Below are 16,069 nucleotides of genomic sequence, written 5' to 3'. Positions count from 1 at the left end.
TGGAACCTGCTGCCTTGCTGGTTGCGTCGAGAATGCTGGCACTGACGCAAGACGAACTGCTCGCTGCATTTGAGCGTGACAAATAATTCAGGACAGGATGATTGGCGGAGACTGGAGGAGGGTCACCCAGGTCACCCAGCAGCGGTACGGTCAGACCTTGCACGCAAGCAGACAATGTGAAACCTCCATGTCGGAGCTGACAGCACATCGTAGTGCTTACATCATAAAGTTAAGAAGAAAAGGATTCCAGACTCGGAGGGTCAATGCGGCATTTCGCAGAGGCTATGGATAGAATCGCGAGCTTGACAGGCCCATGGCTGCGGGAAACTTGGGCAGACCCTCTCCACTACATCTTCATCGCACAGTAGACCTGCGGTGGAGCTCCAATGTCAATTACACCACCACTCAAGTATAGGTGATGCAAGCATACGCAGCAGTCTGAATCATGCAGCGGTGCACCTTACAAGAGTGGTCGATTCTGTCCAAGAAGATCGGCATGATAGACGCCCGTTCCAGCCATCTCCCCTTCCCTTTACATACTCTAATCACAGTCGAGGTTATCGGCAGAAATGGCGTATCCACTGCTACCTGTTGGCGCCACTGGCGCGGTTTATGTCAGGAAGCATTATCCGGCCCTTCTCAAGGATATCATCCGGGACTGCACCGACAGCATCAACGCGCTGAACCTGTTCAACGAGCTTGTCTCGGCCCCGGATGGCATCGCCCCGGACTCTCCAGGCTTCAAGGAGTTCGACGCCCATGGCGGCGACATGGCGTGCCACATCCGCGCCGGAATGCTGCACGAGCTCTACGACAAGCATCGGGCCTATTTCCTGGAGACCGGGCATGAGTTCCTGGGAGATCCCGTCGTCCACTACTACATGACGCAGTTTGAAACTGTGCGGTCCCGCGCCCAGCACGCCTGCGTCCAGCTCACCAAGCACAACACCGACCCGGAGAAGCTCGGGTTCGAGCGCAAGCGCGACACCCTCCTGCACGTCGTGCAGGTGCTCGGGTGGGAGAATGAGAAAGGTGGTAGTGGTGGCGGACCGTTTGATTTCCTTCCCCCCTCTGGAAACAGCTCTCCTACTACCACCAGCCCCGGAGGCGAGAGCATGCCCAGCTCCACGGGGATGCGTTCATCCATCTCGTCCTCCACGGGGACGCGTTCATCCATCTCGTCCTCCGCCGGGACGGGGGCATCCACGCCCCTTCACTCGTCCATGTCCACGCTCTCTCTGGCCTCGTCCATCACGCCCATGTCTTCACCATCATTCCCCTCGCACAGCGCGTGCAAACGCGACGCCGCATCCCCGACCTGGGACTTGCACGACTCCTCTACGGCCGTGCTCTTCCTGGCAGCCGCCTCGGTGCTGGCCAAGTTCAAGGAATTCGCGCGCATGGGCTCCCGCATCACCGTCCGCTTCGTACCCCAGAAGGCCATGGACCACGGCAATGAGCTCATCGCGCCGTACTGGGACCGCTCGAACACCAACTACGTGGATTTCAAGATCAACCGCATCAAGGACCGGCACTGCTTCCTGCAGAAGTGGTTGTCCCTGATCTCCTGCTCGTGGGTGCAGAGCTGGGCGGCGGGACTGCAACTATCCGACGATCTTCAACGGTAAGACCGACTTCAACCCTGCCGCATGAAGAGGAACCCCCCCTGGGGACTAACCCCCTTGGCGCAATGGGCCACAGATTCATGCTCGAATCGACTCACAAGTCCCCCCGCGAAGTGAGCGTCTCGGCCGCCTTCCCCACGTACCTGATCTGCCGAGAGATCTGGGCCAACCGGCAATGGCCACTGCTCCTGCTCGTCAGACATTTCTGCGAAGATGGTGAGTGTTTCACGTCTGCCGAGTATATCCCTACTGGGGGGCATATCGGAAAGCTGACCAGACACACACACACCACAAGGGTACCACATCCGGGCGTACACCACCATGGCCACGCGCCCCGACGACAGCCGCAGCCGCGAGGAAGAAAGCTCAACAACCTCGGGCCTCCACCGGCCAGCCGGCTGGCCGCTCCAGCGCGTGGCCATCGAGGACCTCGTCGCCGACCCGCGGTACCGAACCCAGCCATACATCACCATCTTCGGCAACAGCATGCAGGGCGGCTCGCACCTCGACTATCTGGGCCGGGCCTTCCGCGACGACGGCCACCACCAGGCGGACGTGCCCTACCACGCGGACGCGGACGAGGCTGGCCAGCCCGTCTGCGCGCGGCAGGCAGCGCACGACCGCGCCTTCCAGGCCCACGACCACGACCTCCTGGCCAAGTGTCTCCTGGCCGATCACACGCAGTTTCCGTTCGAGGCGCCGCCGCGCCCGGATCAGCGGGCCGGCACCGTCGAGGGGATCGCGCGCGTGAGCCGCGCCATCGAGGCCCTGCGCGACCGCTACGCCGCGCAGGTCAACGCGCTCGGCGGCGGGCCCGCCAACATCGACGTCTACTGCTGGGAGCATGTCTTTGCCGAGACCCCGGCCCGGGTGGCGGCGGAGGTGCAGGCCAAGGTTGCCGCGGGGGATTTGAATCTTTTCTTCTGAGGGAGATGGGGTTTTTGGCTTTGGCCTTGGCCTTGGCGCTGCTGTTCGTGTGGTTGTGTTCGCTACATACAGTACTGTACACCCGAGGTTTCACCCTCATATTTTATAAAATGTGTGGCGTGTTTAGATACTAGACTTGTAGTCTTTCGAGATTCTGGCTATTGGAGGTATAATACCCTAAGAACTTTTGTTATTCGATTGTCCGCGTGACGCGATAAGAGGACAAGGCCCAAGTCAGCATTTGCCGTGGTTTCTATCTTGATACATTGACGACAGGTTGCGATTCACGTAGCTTAGAAAGACTAGCCGACACCCAGTCGCGACCTTGCGTCGGAGTCCGAGTCATAGGAACCGGACGGATCGGGAATATGAGGTAATGTCATGATTCAAGTCCTCCGCGGGAGAATGCATGACGCACGCCACATGCCAGCGTGGTCATGGTAACCGGGGTCCAACGAAACCACGCAAACCCAAGGCCTCCAGCCCTAACCGGTAGGGATGGTAGGCAGGTCTCGCCCGTGGCCAGTCTGCTTGCTAGGGGTCCGAAGGGAACAAGACATGAAACCGGAGTACAGTATATGCTGCACTAGACCCCCATTGTACATGGAACGTTACAGAATCGTCTAACCTTCCTCCCCCTCCCCGAGTATCTCCGGTGGACCTACCTCTACCTCTACCTCCCCTCCCCAGATGGACTTCCCCAGAGAGTACCCGAGAGCAAATGTTAACTAAATAAAAACCCTCCCCGAACAGCCCCCCGAGACATCACCTCTCCCCCCGGAGGTGAGGGTCTACATCAAATCCTAGTGACACAATCCCGCAAAACCGACACATCCGTGAAGTGTGTTTGCGTTGGCTTTCTTTCCACTGGGCAGTCCATCGACCCACGACGAATGCCGCGAAGGATGAGAAGCAGAGATTTTCCCACCGGGGAGATTGGCATTGGGCATGATGCAAGACTCTGGAGCTAGCTCGCAACGAACCCGTGGGGTGGGGCCGGTAGGCATTCCGCGCATGGATGTCTTCTCGCCGGGCTCCAGCTACTGCATCGGATGGCGACGTGCAGTTGGAATCACCGGTACGTCAGTTTCGAGGGGACTGGATGGGTTGGTCTAGACTGGGTTGATGGGATGGGTCGAGTGTCTTGTGTTGTGTTGAGTAACTTGGTCTAGGTTACTCGGAAAGTGGACCCCGTAGCTTGTTCCTGTAGTGACGCTACATCCCCCTGTTTGGTGAGATGAATTCTCAGCTCGATGGTTGAAGCTGAGGGTGTATGCGTGAGGTGAGTGGACTGCTATTGCGTGGCTTTGTTTGCTGGGTGGGTTGGTCGGCTGTGGGATCCACTAGCGTGTTCTCTGTATATTGCATTTACATTGATCTGCTCTGATATATTGTGTATATTGTGTCATTGAAGACTAAGTCCGTGTATTGGGGTCCACTAGCTTCTTCTCTAACATCGCATGCACCCACTCTACCTAGCATTCTCGGAATTAGACCGATATTCGATACAGCTTTCCTCGGGCACAAGCTTTAGGATCAATGATAGAAGATTGTCTCGTTTCTGTAGAGCATCAATCCAAGCCGACTGAGTGATCATGAAGCAAGATAAGATGAGACAACAGCCATCACTGCTCGCTCTCCACCGCCCGCTTCTTCCACGCAATGGGCTGCATCGCCAGATTCATCCAGACATCGGGATTCTTCTCCCAGGAGCGATACTCCATCTTCTCGCCGGCAGGCTTCTCACTCTCCTTCCAGGCCGGGAGCAGCTCGTAGCGCTCGACGATCTGGGCCAACAGGATCTTCAGCAGCAGATCCACCACATGCCGGCCCAGACACTGGCGGGGCCCGAAGCCAAAGCGCCAGAAATGGTAGCGCCAGGCGACGGGGCTCTTGTCCAGGAAGCGGCGCGGACGGTAGTCGTAGCGGTCGGCGCCCCAGACGGGGTTGTGGACGTTGAGGGCTTCGGTGTCGACGACGATCTCGGTGTGGGCGGGGATCACAAACCCGCCCACCAGCCGGTCGGTCGGGCAGGCCTGGGGCACCGCGAAAGAGGCCATGGGCTTGAGGCGCGCCGACTCGAGGATCGCCGCCTGCAGCAGCGTCGACGAGCTGGCCAGGTATCCCTTCCAGCCGCCGCCGCCGCCGCCGCGGGCCTGGCGGATCTCGGCCACGACCTCGCGCTGCACCGCGGCGTGCGCCGCCAGAAACACCGGGTTCCACGAGAAGTTGCCGACGGTGACGTCCAGGTTGACGAACACCAGCTCGTCCAGGGTGTGCAGCAGCTCGGTTTCCGAGAGCTGCCCGTCCGCCACCGCGCGGTAGAGCGCCACGATCGGCGCGTCCGGGTGGTGCGTGGCGGTCGCGCGGTGGACCGCCCCGTCGTTGAACGCCTTCCAGCGCGCGTGGAACTCGTGCAGCTGGCGCTGGCGCCGCGGCGCCGGCAGGTATCGCCCGATGGCGTAGCGCGCCAGCCCGCCGCCCATCGCCTGCTTCCACAGCGCGTCGCGCAGCTCGGCCAGCTCGCGCAGTTCGCGCTCCATCGCCTCATCCATCGCGCCGTACAGGATGTCGCCCAGGATGAAGAAGGGGAGGTACAGCAGCTCCTGCGCGGGGTCCACCACGAAGGAGGCGGCCGGCGTCCCGTCGGGCTGGGGCTGCGACGGCAACTTCTGCGCCTCGATCGCGTCCAGCGCCTGCTGCACGCGCTTCTCCATCAGCCCGATGTACGACGGGGCGGTGCGCTGGTGGAACGGCTCGGCCATGGCGGCGCGCATGCGCGCCCAGCGGTCCTGGTTGACCAGCCCCAGACACTGGCCCATGAGCGCGCCCGCCAGCCACCCGGCGTTCATGTCCTGGGCCTTGAGGTGCTGGCCCGAGTCGTGGAAGATCGCCTTGATGTCCTCCGGGCACCCGACGATCACCTCGGGCCGCATCCCGTTCCAGATCCGGTAGATGGCCCCGAACTGCTCGCGCCACTGCACCGACTGGTCCTGGTAGAACTTGGCCATGTTGCCCTGTCCGTTCGGGTACACGTACCGGCATCCGGGGATCGTCGTCTGCCCGTCGGCCGACTTGATGGGGAAGCGCACGCGGAGGTAGACCTGGTGGATGTGTTAGAAGGCAGTTCAAGCTACTCTACTCAGCAACAGGGCTGTGGTGCGATGCATGCATACATTGATGACCCACGAGATGAGCCGGTTGGGAAGCGTGTTCTCTGTAGCCGCTCGCTGGAAAAAGGTGGCAACGAGGAAGATCGGGAGAGCGATCAGCCCGAACAACGTCAAAAGCTCCATGCTGGATGGGATGGCTTCTTTCTGGAAGAGTTGTAGGAAGAGGAGGGGAGGGAGGTTGGTTGGAAGAGGTTGGGGTGGAACCCCGGCAGTAGGAAGCTGAAGAATGATGGGAGTTATATGACTCGACTGTCACTTACTCTTTAAGTTACTTGGAAAGAAAGCCTACCTTGTTACATCTAGCATACCGTACGGTACGGTACCGAACTGGCTTTGGGGCCCAACACAACCGGGGATGCGGGAAACCGGATCCAACCTAAATCCCCACTATGGACGGGGCCCTGATGCAACTCTCCATTAGACTATTATTACCGCCACACGTCTTATACTCCACGACTGTTGAATTCACCGCGAGCTTTCCCTTCTTATCTCTTATCATCATCATCATCATCATCATCATCATCATCATCATCATCATCATCATCATCATCATCATCATCATCCAGTAGCAGACGTCACAATTAACTAACCTTCAAGTCCGTGCCTGGGCTCACACAAGCAACCGTCCGCACGCGGTCATGTTTGCAGTGGCAGCAGAAGTCCAGACCGTCCGGCTGACCCATGTAGCGAATGCGGCCTGTCTTTTTCCCCGTGAGACAAACAGACAGGGTGTTCCGTGGCAATCGTCTCCGAACATCAGCCCTGGCCCTGCGTGGACAAGGTCCCCGTGGAGGTGACCTTCAATACCGTGAGCCCGCACCTCACCCCGCTGGCCTTTCGTCCGTCCCAGGAGCTGTGGTGGGGAGGCGACGCCTACGCTGGAGTCAATTACCATAATCCGCGGGGCTTTAATTTTCAGTTCGCCGACGATAAGGGTTTTATTGCGCGTCTGCAGTTCTGGGCGGCTGGTACGAGCCCTTGTTTTCTTTTTCTTTGTATATGCGTTGTTTCTCCATCCCCTGATCTAATCAAATCGCACACAGGAACCAAAACATACAGCCACTTCCACAACCACAGCAACGACATCCTCCGAGAACTGTGCATTTGTCTCTCCTACGGCACCGAGGAAGGGGGCGTCTGGGTGCCCTGCGCACCGGACATCAAACAGTCCGCGGCGGAGCTGGACATGCTGCAGGCCAACCATCCCGAAAGGTTCACGCGACTTGCCCTCAAAGAGCTGGAAGAGCATGGCCGCGTGTGGGAGGTGGATGCGGACGGCCAGGCGAGTCGTGGCTGGCAGAACGTCGTCGTGCATCCGCGGCATACCTGGCGCGGGGGAAAAGGCGAGCACATGGATGTGTGGATGACGGTGGAGTTTGATGCGAATTTGGATCTGGGGAAGTCGTCGACTGGTGGTGTGAGGGTTGCGATGCGGTGAGGTGGCTGGTGGTTGGGTACCTTAACTCTCAAGAGGTACCTCCGGGTGGGTGAGGTACTGGGAAGCGTATGATTCCGACCTCGTGGTTGAGGCTCGACTTAATAGAAAAGTGCCTGGATGAGGTTAGTCAATCAATTGGACTCGGTGGGCTGTTGATCAGATACTGAGCATAACGCTGGGGCGGATACGGGTCTCCCTGAAACTAGAAAACATAAGCCCTAAGTCCGACACGTAGGTACTTCAGCATCTGTGTGCATGACACATCTCCGTTGTCCAGAGCCAATTGAAAGTCATCTGCGTTGACAACAGCCCCATGGAACAGAGGCAAGCATGTCATCATAAAGAAGCGAGGCTAGTGGAACGGTGAGATGGCGATACCGTGACCTCACGAGTCGGCGTCGTAGCACTGGATATGCCCAACATAAAGCCAGCAGAGGTCGCTTGAAAGTCCATCCATGGTGATTCTCCAGCCCTTGCAATTGGTGACCCCCCGTGCAATGTATCCGATCCAGCAAGTAATCAGCCCAGTGGCTTCTCCCAACCCAACCGTGACAATCGCCTCGGGGATTGTCATCGGGACCACGCAGGCCCTCCCCTCCAGCACAGAAACAGCCAATGTGTATCTGGGGATCCCCTTCGCCCAGTCGCCCCCCGTGCGATTCGCACCTCCCGAAGCGCCAGCGCCATGGCCGTCTCCCATCTATGCCCAGGAGTTCAAACCCTCCTGTATGCAGGTCTTTGCAGACTTCAACAGTGCGTATACCGTGCTCCTTGTATTGGAATCCCGCCAACCAACCATGCAGAGATGCCGCACGCCGACGGGCTCGCGATGACAACCACAGAGGATAACCCGTGGACGGAGGACGAGGACTGTCTGTATCTGAATGTCTGGACCCCTCGGGGATCGAATGCCACAGATCTAGAGGTGATGGTCTGGATTTACGGCGTGAGTTCCAAGCCCCCGACTCTCTACTCCTGTCTTCTGTATCCGAGTCAATTTCTGAATGCAAATCCAGGGGAATCTGGCCTGGGGCACATCATCAGACCCATTCACAGAGGGCACCGCCCTCGCCGTCCGTGGAAACATCATCGTCGTGAGCTTCAACTATCGTTTAAGTAGTACGTATCACCCGTCCCCACCCCCATTTTTTGCTTGATAGCAAAGAAGAACCCTCATACCAACGAGAACAACTTCTAGTCTTTGGCTTCTCCAACTCGCCCTCGCTTCCCCTCACCCACCGCAACGCAGGTTTCCTCGACCAACGTCTCGCCCTAGACTGGGTACAGCGCAACATCCACGATTTCGGCGGCAACGCCTCCAAAGTGACCATCTTCGGCCAGTCCGCCGGCGGCTACTCGGTGCAACAACTGCTGGCTGCACCCCCGGGCCCGAAGGACCGACCCCCCTTCCGCGCAGCGATCATGCAGTCGTTTGCGCGCGCGTTCGGCGGCAACGGGACAGCCAACTACCTCAACGCGGCGGAGCACTTCAACTGCACCGGTAGCCCCGATCCCCAACCCCAATCCGATTCCCGATCTGATCACGATCATTTCCAGCCCGGCAAGGATGTAAGATCCCGAGAGAAAGACGAGGAGGTCCTCGCCTGCCTCCGCCGCGTCGACGCAGTCGAGCTACGCGACTACGCCGCGCAAGCCGAGCTCGACTTCGCCCCCGTCGAGGACCACCACACGTGCATCACCAACGTAACGGACCACATCCTGAACGGGCCGGGGCTGGCGGACGTGCCGCTGCTGCTGGGCTCCACGCGCGACGAGCTCAGCGCCATGGTGTACGCCCTGTCCTCCAACGCCACGGACCCGGTGCACACCACCTGGCATCGCGTGCACGACCGACTAATCAGTACCGGGCTGCGGCACGATCCCCCGTTCGTGACAACAGCCGAGGAGATACGGAAACAGGCGGACGAGGCAGCAGCGAAGCTCCTCTTCTCCCCCTCCTCCTCGTCGCTGTCGAAGAGGAACTACGGCCTGCTTGTTCGTCTCGCTAGCGATATCGTCTTTACCTGTCCGACTAGTCGGGCTTGTAATGTGACTACCGCCAGCAGCAGCAGCAGCAGCAGCAGCAGCAACAACAAACGCAGGTCCGGTGTCTGGCGGTATCGGTGGTCAACGGAGGCGGCGGCCCCCGGGACAATCATCCCCAATCACGGGGCGGTGCACGGGGCGGAGATCCCCGCCATCTTTGGCACGCATCTGCCCGACACGCCCGCGGACACGCTGGCCATGACTGCCTACATGCAAGAGTTATGGGCGGGGTTCGCCAAGCATCCCGTCGCCGGGCCTGATTTCAACCCCTCCGAACCGCATGACCAGCCCACGGTGGTTGACTTGTGGTACAATGGTTCGTCCCATAAGGTTGATGTCGCTGCCACCGAGGTCGACGCGTGGTGTGTGTGGCTGATGGCCGTCGCGGACCGGTTGGGGTTTACTTGGTAATGCTAGTGTGTGTATGGGTGGTTATGTCGAGGATCTCGGTGCCCGAGGATAGATTTTCCTTGCTTCGAGCACATGTCTCGTTGAGTTTTCAGCCATCTACTTGCCGATAGGCACAGAAAGACCCTTCGATGACGCAGGGCGGGCTGTTGATCCTTGGATTGCACAATACTTCAATCTCCCAGGATAGTGTATGTGAGATTGTATTCCAGTTGTCTAATTCCAGCTCTTGATGAAGAGATCATATAGGGCTGCAGTCCTTGTATTGTTCTTCAATCAGCCTGAATAGTCTTACGGGTAGGAGGAGTGCTGCCTGGAGAATCCAGCCAATCGGCAGGATTCCAGCACAACCAAGGCTTATCTTATCCGCGATTTGGGGTCCGTGCCGCAGCTCCGAGCTCCGATTTCTCGGGCTACGAATGCGTACGGTACTCCGTACCCCGTACAAAATTACAAATACCTCTTATCGCACCCACTCCATCCCTCGAGTCCCGTCAGCTTATCCCTCCCTCCCCAACTCCCCAACTCCACCACACCACCCCATTTCCACCATGCGCAGCACTCTGTTGACCCTCCCGCTGCTCCTGAGCACCGCTCAGTCCGCACTCGGTGCGTCCAGCTCTTTCAGCAGCAGCCGCCAGCAGATCCTCGAATCCCCCAACCAAGCCCCCTACAGCCATGACGACGCCATCTTCGTCCTCGACGAAGACCGCGTCCACGCCGCCCTCCGCGAGCACCCCGACGACCCGGTCGCCGCCTTTCTGGCGCTGAGCCCCGATAGCGCCGACTTCCTCGCCCAGCCCCGGCTGCTGCACGTCCGCGGAGAGCCCCAGCCGCAGTGGATGACCGAGGGCGACAAGCTGCTGCTGCGGCAGCAGGGGAAGAAGTTCATGGACATCACGGAGCATGAGGGTTTCTACGCGGAGCAGGTGCATGCCCTTGCAGGTTCGGCGAGTGCGTACATATCCATTCCTTCCATCCGGGGGGGTTCCAATGTTAATTTTTGCGGGGTTACCAGACCTGCCGGACTTGACGCACCAGCGCTACGTTCGCCCCCTGTTTGATCAGGTCGAGAAGGCGCACATGGAATACGTGCTGCGGCACATGACCAGCTACTACAACCGGTACTACGGGGGTATCCATGGCGAGATGAGCTCGCAGTGGCTCTACCAGCACATCGCCAAGGTCCGTACCCGTACCCTTGCCACAGGACTCGGGCAACCGGGACGAAACTAACGCGCTCAAGATCATCGACGAATCGCCCTTCCGCACCCACATCTCCCTGGAGTACTTCACCCATGCCTTCCCCCAGTCCTCGATCATCGCGCGCTTCGAGCCCAAGGTCCGCAACTTCTCACTCCCGCTGACCATCATCGGCGCCCACCAAGACTCGGCCAACTACCTGTTCCCGCTGCTGCCCGCGCCCGGCGCCGACGACGACTGCTCGGGCACCGTCAGCATCCTCGAGGCGTTCCGCGTGCTGGCTGCGAGCGGATACACGCCCCAGAACGGGCCCGTGGAGTTCCACTGGTACGCGGCCGAGGAGGGGGGACTCTTGGGGAGCCAGGCCGTTGCGCGGTACAAGAAGGAGGAAGGGGCGCGGATCGGGGCGATGTTGGAGTTTGTACGTTTGCCTTTTGCCCCCGTGATCTACATCATCATCATCCCGTGGGACTAACGCTGGGGGCAGGACATGACGGCGTTCATCGCGCACAATTCGACCGAGGAGATCGGCTTCATCGCCACGGAGGCGGACACGGCGCTGACGAACTGGACGGTCAATCTGAGTCGCGAGTATATCTCGATTCCGACGGAGGTATATGAACTGGGCGCGTACGTTTTCCACTTTCTTGAGGGGTGTTTTGGATTCTAATCTTGAGGTGGATAGCGGTGCCGGGTCGGACTACATGTCCTTCACGCAGCTCAACTACCCGTCGGCCTTTGCGTCGGAGGGCAACCCCCTGGCTGGCGGGAAGATGCCGGGCAACTTCGATCCGTACGTCCATGGCGTCAACGATACGATGGACGTGGACGATGAGACGGGGTATTTCTCGATCGACGTGAGTGGTTTCCCGGTCGTGGTCGTGCTCATCACTAAAATTTGCGGAACAGCACATGGCTCGCTTCAGCGAGTTGGCGATCGCCTTTGCCGTGGAACAGGGTGGTTGGGATAACAAGTGGCGGTAGTCGGAGTTGTTGGGTATACGTACCATCTGTCGATATGCATGAGCCTGGGTCCCTGGGTCACATAGATACTGAGTTATTGAGAAGTTGCCGTTGGTCTTTCCGTCCTTCCCAGAGAATGAGCCCGCTTTCCGCCAAGCTCCTCTCCCCTCTTATTCTTCTCTCTGGCCCATTCTACATCTTTCGTACCCTCCAAACTCAGGTGAACCTCGCCCCATCCCTCGGAAACAGCAGTGCTGTCTATCACATCGCAAAGCTGGAGCATGTCACAGATGTCTAAACAGCTCTAGACAAAGACATCCGGCTTGGAAGACGGCAACCCTCGGGGACTGCGTGTGAAGTCGGAAGGGGTCACAGTCACAATACATATCGATCAATGAAACAAGAAAGAAGTAATAATCGATCCCTCTGCTTGTAAACTGGTGGTATGTGTGGATGGAAGAGCAGGGATTGTAGTAGGGCCACGGTTTGACCCGGCGATATTGCGTTGGCGTATGGTTCCGATTGGAGTAGCTCGGCTTCCTGGCCCACGAGCTTTATTGGAGCACCAATTTCCCAGTCCTGCGACATGCGGCAGATCATGTTGGTCTCTGCATTGAGCAGTTTTGAGATTTATTGGCTGGGTCCGTCAGTATCCGATCCGGCCTGCGAAGCAGTGCCCGGACAAGACAGAGGATGGCGTTTTGGCCCAACTCACGATCGCCTCGGTGGAAGCACATCGAGTATTTGTCGGGTGCTGTGCAGGAATCCCAGGAGAGGAGGGAAGCCTGGAGACACGGTCGTCCTACCACTTCGGCTGTGGAGCTTGATGACCCAATGGCGAAACGGCTGTCCGATCCCCTCGCCCGCAACAGAGCTACTCCACCGAACCGGACGGCACCTCAATGGGACGAAATCAAATGGGGGTTGCAAGAGCTGCAAGTAGGGGCTTGCTTAACAGGCTGAGGCCATCACAAAAAAAAAAAAGAAAAAGAAAAAAAAACTTGCTCCCCGTAGATAGTAGCGATGTCGATTTGATTGGTCCGAGTGCATAGACTCCTAACCGTAGTATATATACTAGCATGTACGGAGTAGCTACCCATCTAATCATCTTGACTCTGAATTCGATTGATTTCTGCAGTGAGATATGAGACTCCCCTTCCTAGGCTGCTGATATCACCAGAAACAGTCGGACATGAACCCAGTACACACAGTTCTCCCCTGTAGCCAGCCCTCATGGAACCCCCACCCCCGATCAAAGAAAACTAAGAACACTCCACAAACCCATCATAACTACTCGCTCCGGTGTGGGTGATCACCCCGGCCAGCTGATCATTGGAGTTGAAAATGACGCGATCCGCCCCCGGCGATCCCCCCGTGTACACCTTGAAGCTGCTCAGGATCGGGTACTCGTAGTAGGTGCCGGACACGCCGAACGCGAACCCCTCGTCGTCGCGGTAGACGTGCGGGTAGTCGTCGATGGTGTCGCCGGACTCGTGCAGCGACCACCCCTTCGCCTGGGCCGCGCTGACGTCGCTCGCCCAGTAGCAGGTGCTGCCGCAGGTGTAGGCGCAGGATTCTTCGGCTTTGGGCTCGGGGGCGGGGGCGGGGGCGGCCAGGACCAGCGAGGTGGTGAGGAGGAGGGGGAGGAGGATTGTCTTTGTCCCCAGGGATTAGTTGGTGGATGAGGGGGTTGGGGGACGAGGGGATGGGGGGATGGGGGGATGGGAGCTTACCTTGATAGCGGACATTTTGGTAGCTTCGGTTCTTTGTATTGGATAGGGCTGGGGATAAACTCTGAGGTGGTTTGTGCTGGAGTAGGTTGGATTGGACTGAGCTGAGGCGAGATAACCAGGCCTATTTATCCTTTCCCCTGGAAGTCTATCTAGTACCCAGACAGCGTCAACGGACTCCTCCGATCCCCGACATGTCAATCAGGTCTAATGCATGAAGCTCCGAGTGAGGTAACATCGGTGCCTTTGCAGCTGCAGCTGCATTGCAGTGCAGTCGAGATTATCTTCAGGGAATGGGCCAAGCAACGCAGACCACTGGTTGATTAGGGTTCGACGGGGGTATGTTTTCTTCAGGGACTTCCGACGGAGATCCCGGGCGCCGGGGACTCACACCCAATCATTTGGATAGATAACGGCATGTGGCGGGGAGGAGGCACGGGAGGCGCCGATCTGTACCCTGGTTTGTAGTATCTTTTCCTTCCAGGGTCAGGACTACTATACTCGCTTCAGGTTGTATCGTGCGTTGCTTGTCGCACGTTGGCTTTTGTGGTTGGTTTGGTGGTTGGGTTAGTGGTTGATGTGGTGTTGTGAGTGGGGGGGTGAAGGTGGGTTATACTGCTGCTACTACTGCTGCTACTGCTGCTACTGCATCAATCAGCTAACTCGCCCTCATCACGGGTAAGGACTTCTCCGATCTGCTGGGATGTGCTTTCAGGTTGTTGTTGGTCGTTATCAGGAGGATATTGCCGTGAATCTTTTGTTGCACTTGTAAGGAATAAGGGCTTGGAGGGAGTCAATGGGCTTGGGTCTTTGTTCCCGGAACCGAATGGGATATGTTCTTTGCTGGACATGTACAGCCTCAGATTAGATGTATTTCGCTGCTGTATAAATACCAGGTTCATGAATTCCAGTTTCACAGTAAATATCATCTGCATCGCCTGTCGGTAAACAGACTCAGACTATAACACGCATCACCTACCGTACAGTCCGCACACTGCAACTGCAACTGCAACTGCAATCTAACTCCACCATCCTAGAAACAGCAAAATGTGTGCGCTCCTCATCTCCGCCTGGATGTGCCAGTACCTCCACCAGCTAACGCAGAACAGCGGCCTGACAGACTACCACTCCACCGCGCAGGACCTCTACCAAACCTTCCGGGAGCTGGTCTACGACCGCCGAGGCTACCTGCACCTCGAAGAACTGGCCCGCGACTCCTGCGAGGACCCCTCATCGACCTACACCCTGCACATCGGCCACCTGCGCCAGGCCGCCCTCCAGCTCCTCGACCTCGGCGGGAAGCTGGCCGCGCTGGACGCCTCCGCGGCGGCCGCCACACAATCCCTGAACACCTCCACCCCGCTCCCCACCGCCGACGTCCTCTCCGCCATCCAGACCTCCCAGGACGTCGAGACCGCGCGCTGGCACCTCCGTGACCAGATCCGGCGGACCTTCGACACCGCGCGGTGGTGGCTGCAGGACCTGGGGGCGGTGATCACCGACGAGCTCGAGGACGAGAAATCCCCCCCGCCGCTGTGGCAGCAAATCGCGGACAAGCGGTTCCACGCGGAGGAGTACCGGGGGTTTGCGGCGCAGTTGGAGGCGTGGTTTGCGAGGCGGCGGCAGCAGCAGCAGCGGCAGCAGCAGACCACCGTTCGTGATACTGTTCGTGATCCCCAAGAGTTCACACTCACCCCGCTCCACCACCGCCTCATCCGCCTCAACATCAAACGAAGACACTACGTCCTCGCGCTCCAACAGCACTCCTCGGACGTGTACACCCTCGACCAGCTCCGCGCCTTCCAGCAGCGCGGCGTGAACTTCCCCGCGCCGCCGCACGCCGACGCCGTGATTCACGGGTCCTGGACGGAGCCGCCGCCGCCGCCCTCCACCATTCAGCAAGAACCAGAAACAGCAACCTTCCAATGCCCCTACTGCCTCACCCCGGTCCCCACCGCCTTACTCGACGACAAATCCTCCTGGCGCAGCCACCTCACCGCCGACCTCCGCCACCTCACCTGTCTTCACCCGGCCTGCGAATCCCAAGAAGCCGAGGGGTTCGTCACGGTGCACGGCTGGGTCGAACACCTCGCGACGGGCCGGAATATCCGCGCGGAGTATGATTCCTTCTTCGATGCTGCGTCGACCACAAAGGATGCTGCTGGGGCTGGGGCTGGGGCTGGGGCGGTAGCTGGAGCTGCAACACCCCCCGAAAAGGCGGGGAGGGTTCCGCATACGGGGGTTCCGGATACATGTCCGATTTGCCTGTGGCAGCCCCATGATGGGGAAGGTGCTGGTGAGGGGGCGATGCTCGTGCATCTGGAACTCGAGTTGAGGTTCTTGGCGTTGCTGGCGATTCCCTGGGCAGCGGAAAAGCCGTATGGGCTTTTTGGGGAGGGGGCGTGGGCGGAATGGGTTGAGGGGCAGGTTGGGTTAAAGGGGGATGTGGATGAGTGGGTGGATTTGGGTTCGTTGGAGGATTGGGAGGATGGGCAAGGGGAGGGGGAGGGGAGGCTTTTGGAGACGGCGGCGATGGGGGTGGATTGATTGATTGAT

At 58.8% G+C, this 16,069-nt stretch overlaps 8 protein-coding genes across 8 annotated transcripts; 6 read left to right on the top strand and 2 right to left on the bottom strand.

Annotated features, from left to right (window-relative positions):
• Positions 1–569: 569 nt before the first annotated feature.
• On the top strand, positions 570–2,552 carry BO66DRAFT_461941 (uncharacterized protein; the record flags this gene model as incomplete). Its single annotated transcript, XM_025652352.1, has 3 exons — positions 570–1,624; positions 1,702–1,841; positions 1,921–2,552. The coding sequence occupies 3 exons, from the start codon at positions 570–572 to the stop codon at positions 2,550–2,552; spliced, it is 1,827 nt and encodes a 608-aa protein (XP_025499463.1).
• Positions 2,553–3,974: 1,422 nt separating this feature from the next.
• BO66DRAFT_474915 (cytochrome P450) lies at positions 3,975–5,920 on the bottom strand. The gene is made up of 2 exons (XM_025653179.1): positions 5,729–5,920; positions 3,975–5,656 (listed from the first exon to the last, which is right to left on the bottom strand). The coding sequence occupies exons 1-2, from the start codon at positions 5,846–5,848 to the stop codon at positions 4,178–4,180; spliced, it is 1,599 nt and encodes a 532-aa protein (XP_025499462.1). The 5' UTR covers positions 5,849–5,920; the 3' UTR covers positions 3,975–4,177.
• A 381-nt stretch (positions 5,921–6,301) lies between these two features.
• On the top strand, positions 6,302–7,163 carry BO66DRAFT_474914 (uncharacterized protein; the record flags this gene model as incomplete). The annotated part of the gene is made up of 3 exons (XM_025653178.1): positions 6,302–6,408; positions 6,486–6,693; positions 6,769–7,163. Exons 1-3 carry the CDS (start codon positions 6,364–6,366, stop codon positions 7,161–7,163), a joined length of 648 nt encoding a protein of 215 aa, XP_025499461.1. The 5' UTR covers positions 6,302–6,363.
• A 530-nt stretch (positions 7,164–7,693) lies between these two features.
• Positions 7,694–9,467, top strand: BO66DRAFT_286350 (alpha/beta-hydrolase; the record flags this gene model as incomplete). The annotated part of the gene is made up of 6 exons (XM_025643131.1): positions 7,694–7,927; positions 8,008–8,109; positions 8,180–8,282; positions 8,362–8,664; positions 8,752–9,024; positions 9,100–9,467. Coding segments are annotated over 6 exons (1,383 nt in total), but the record flags the coding sequence as incomplete, so codon positions are not given.
• A 643-nt stretch (positions 9,468–10,110) lies between these two features.
• Positions 10,111–12,266, top strand: BO66DRAFT_395331 (Zn-dependent exopeptidase). Its single transcript, XM_025648197.1, has 6 exons — positions 10,111–10,571; positions 10,636–10,802; positions 10,864–11,241; positions 11,308–11,450; positions 11,506–11,677; positions 11,730–12,266. The coding sequence occupies exons 1-6, from the start codon at positions 10,169–10,171 to the stop codon at positions 11,802–11,804; spliced, it is 1,338 nt and encodes a 445-aa protein (XP_025499459.1). The 5' UTR covers positions 10,111–10,168; the 3' UTR covers positions 11,805–12,266.
• Positions 11,914–12,749, top strand: BO66DRAFT_461917 (uncharacterized protein). The gene has a single exon (XM_025652351.1). The coding sequence runs from the start codon at positions 12,370–12,372 to the stop codon at positions 12,724–12,726; it is 357 nt and encodes a 118-aa protein (XP_025499458.1). The 5' UTR covers positions 11,914–12,369; the 3' UTR covers positions 12,727–12,749.
• Positions 12,750–13,006: 257 nt separating this feature from the next.
• Positions 13,007–13,632, bottom strand: BO66DRAFT_395330 (ribonuclease-domain-containing protein). The gene is made up of 2 exons (XM_025648196.1): positions 13,517–13,632; positions 13,007–13,438 (listed from the first exon to the last, which is right to left on the bottom strand). The coding sequence occupies exons 1-2, from the start codon at positions 13,529–13,531 to the stop codon at positions 13,046–13,048; spliced, it is 408 nt and encodes a 135-aa protein (XP_025499457.1). The 5' UTR covers positions 13,532–13,632; the 3' UTR covers positions 13,007–13,045.
• A 928-nt stretch (positions 13,633–14,560) lies between these two features.
• On the top strand, positions 14,561–16,060 carry BO66DRAFT_461916 (uncharacterized protein; the record flags this gene model as incomplete). The annotated part of the gene is made up of 1 exon (XM_025652350.1): positions 14,561–16,060. The coding sequence occupies one exon, from the start codon at positions 14,561–14,563 to the stop codon at positions 16,058–16,060; it is 1,500 nt and encodes a 499-aa protein (XP_025499456.1).
• Between the last annotated feature and the right edge of the window lie 9 nt (positions 16,061–16,069).

The sequence above is a fragment of the Aspergillus aculeatinus genome (assembly GCF_003184765.1).
Source record: "Aspergillus aculeatinus CBS 121060 unplaced genomic scaffold BO66scaffold_61, whole genome shotgun sequence".
Classification (NCBI taxonomy): domain Eukaryota; kingdom Fungi; phylum Ascomycota; class Eurotiomycetes; order Eurotiales; family Aspergillaceae; genus Aspergillus; species Aspergillus aculeatinus.
This window is presented reverse-complemented; position numbering and strand designations above follow the sequence as displayed.

Bases quoted from the DNA above. Each gene is read 5' to 3' on its own strand.
- BO66DRAFT_474915 (XM_025653179.1), bottom strand. From the start codon at position 5,848: ATGGAGCTTTTGACGTTGTTCGGGCTGATCGCTCTCCCGATCTTCCTC. The intron at 5,657-5,728 runs GTATGCATGCAT...CACATCCACCAG, and splicing joins TCATCTCGTGGGTCATCAAT to GTCTACCTCCGCGTGCGCTT.
- BO66DRAFT_395331 (XM_025648197.1), top strand. From the start codon at position 10,169: ATGCGCAGCACTCTGTTGACCCTCCCGCTGCTCCTGAGCACCGCTCAG. The intron at 10,572-10,635 runs GTGCGTACATAT...CGGGGTTACCAG, and splicing joins TGCCCTTGCAGGTTCGGCGA to ACCTGCCGGACTTGACGCAC. The intron at 11,451-11,505 runs GTACGTTTTCCA...TGAGGTGGATAG, and splicing joins GAGGTATATGAACTGGGCGC to CGGTGCCGGGTCGGACTACA.
- BO66DRAFT_461917 (XM_025652351.1), top strand. From the start codon at position 12,370: ATGCGGCAGATCATGTTGGTCTCTGCATTGAGCAGTTTTGAGATTTAT.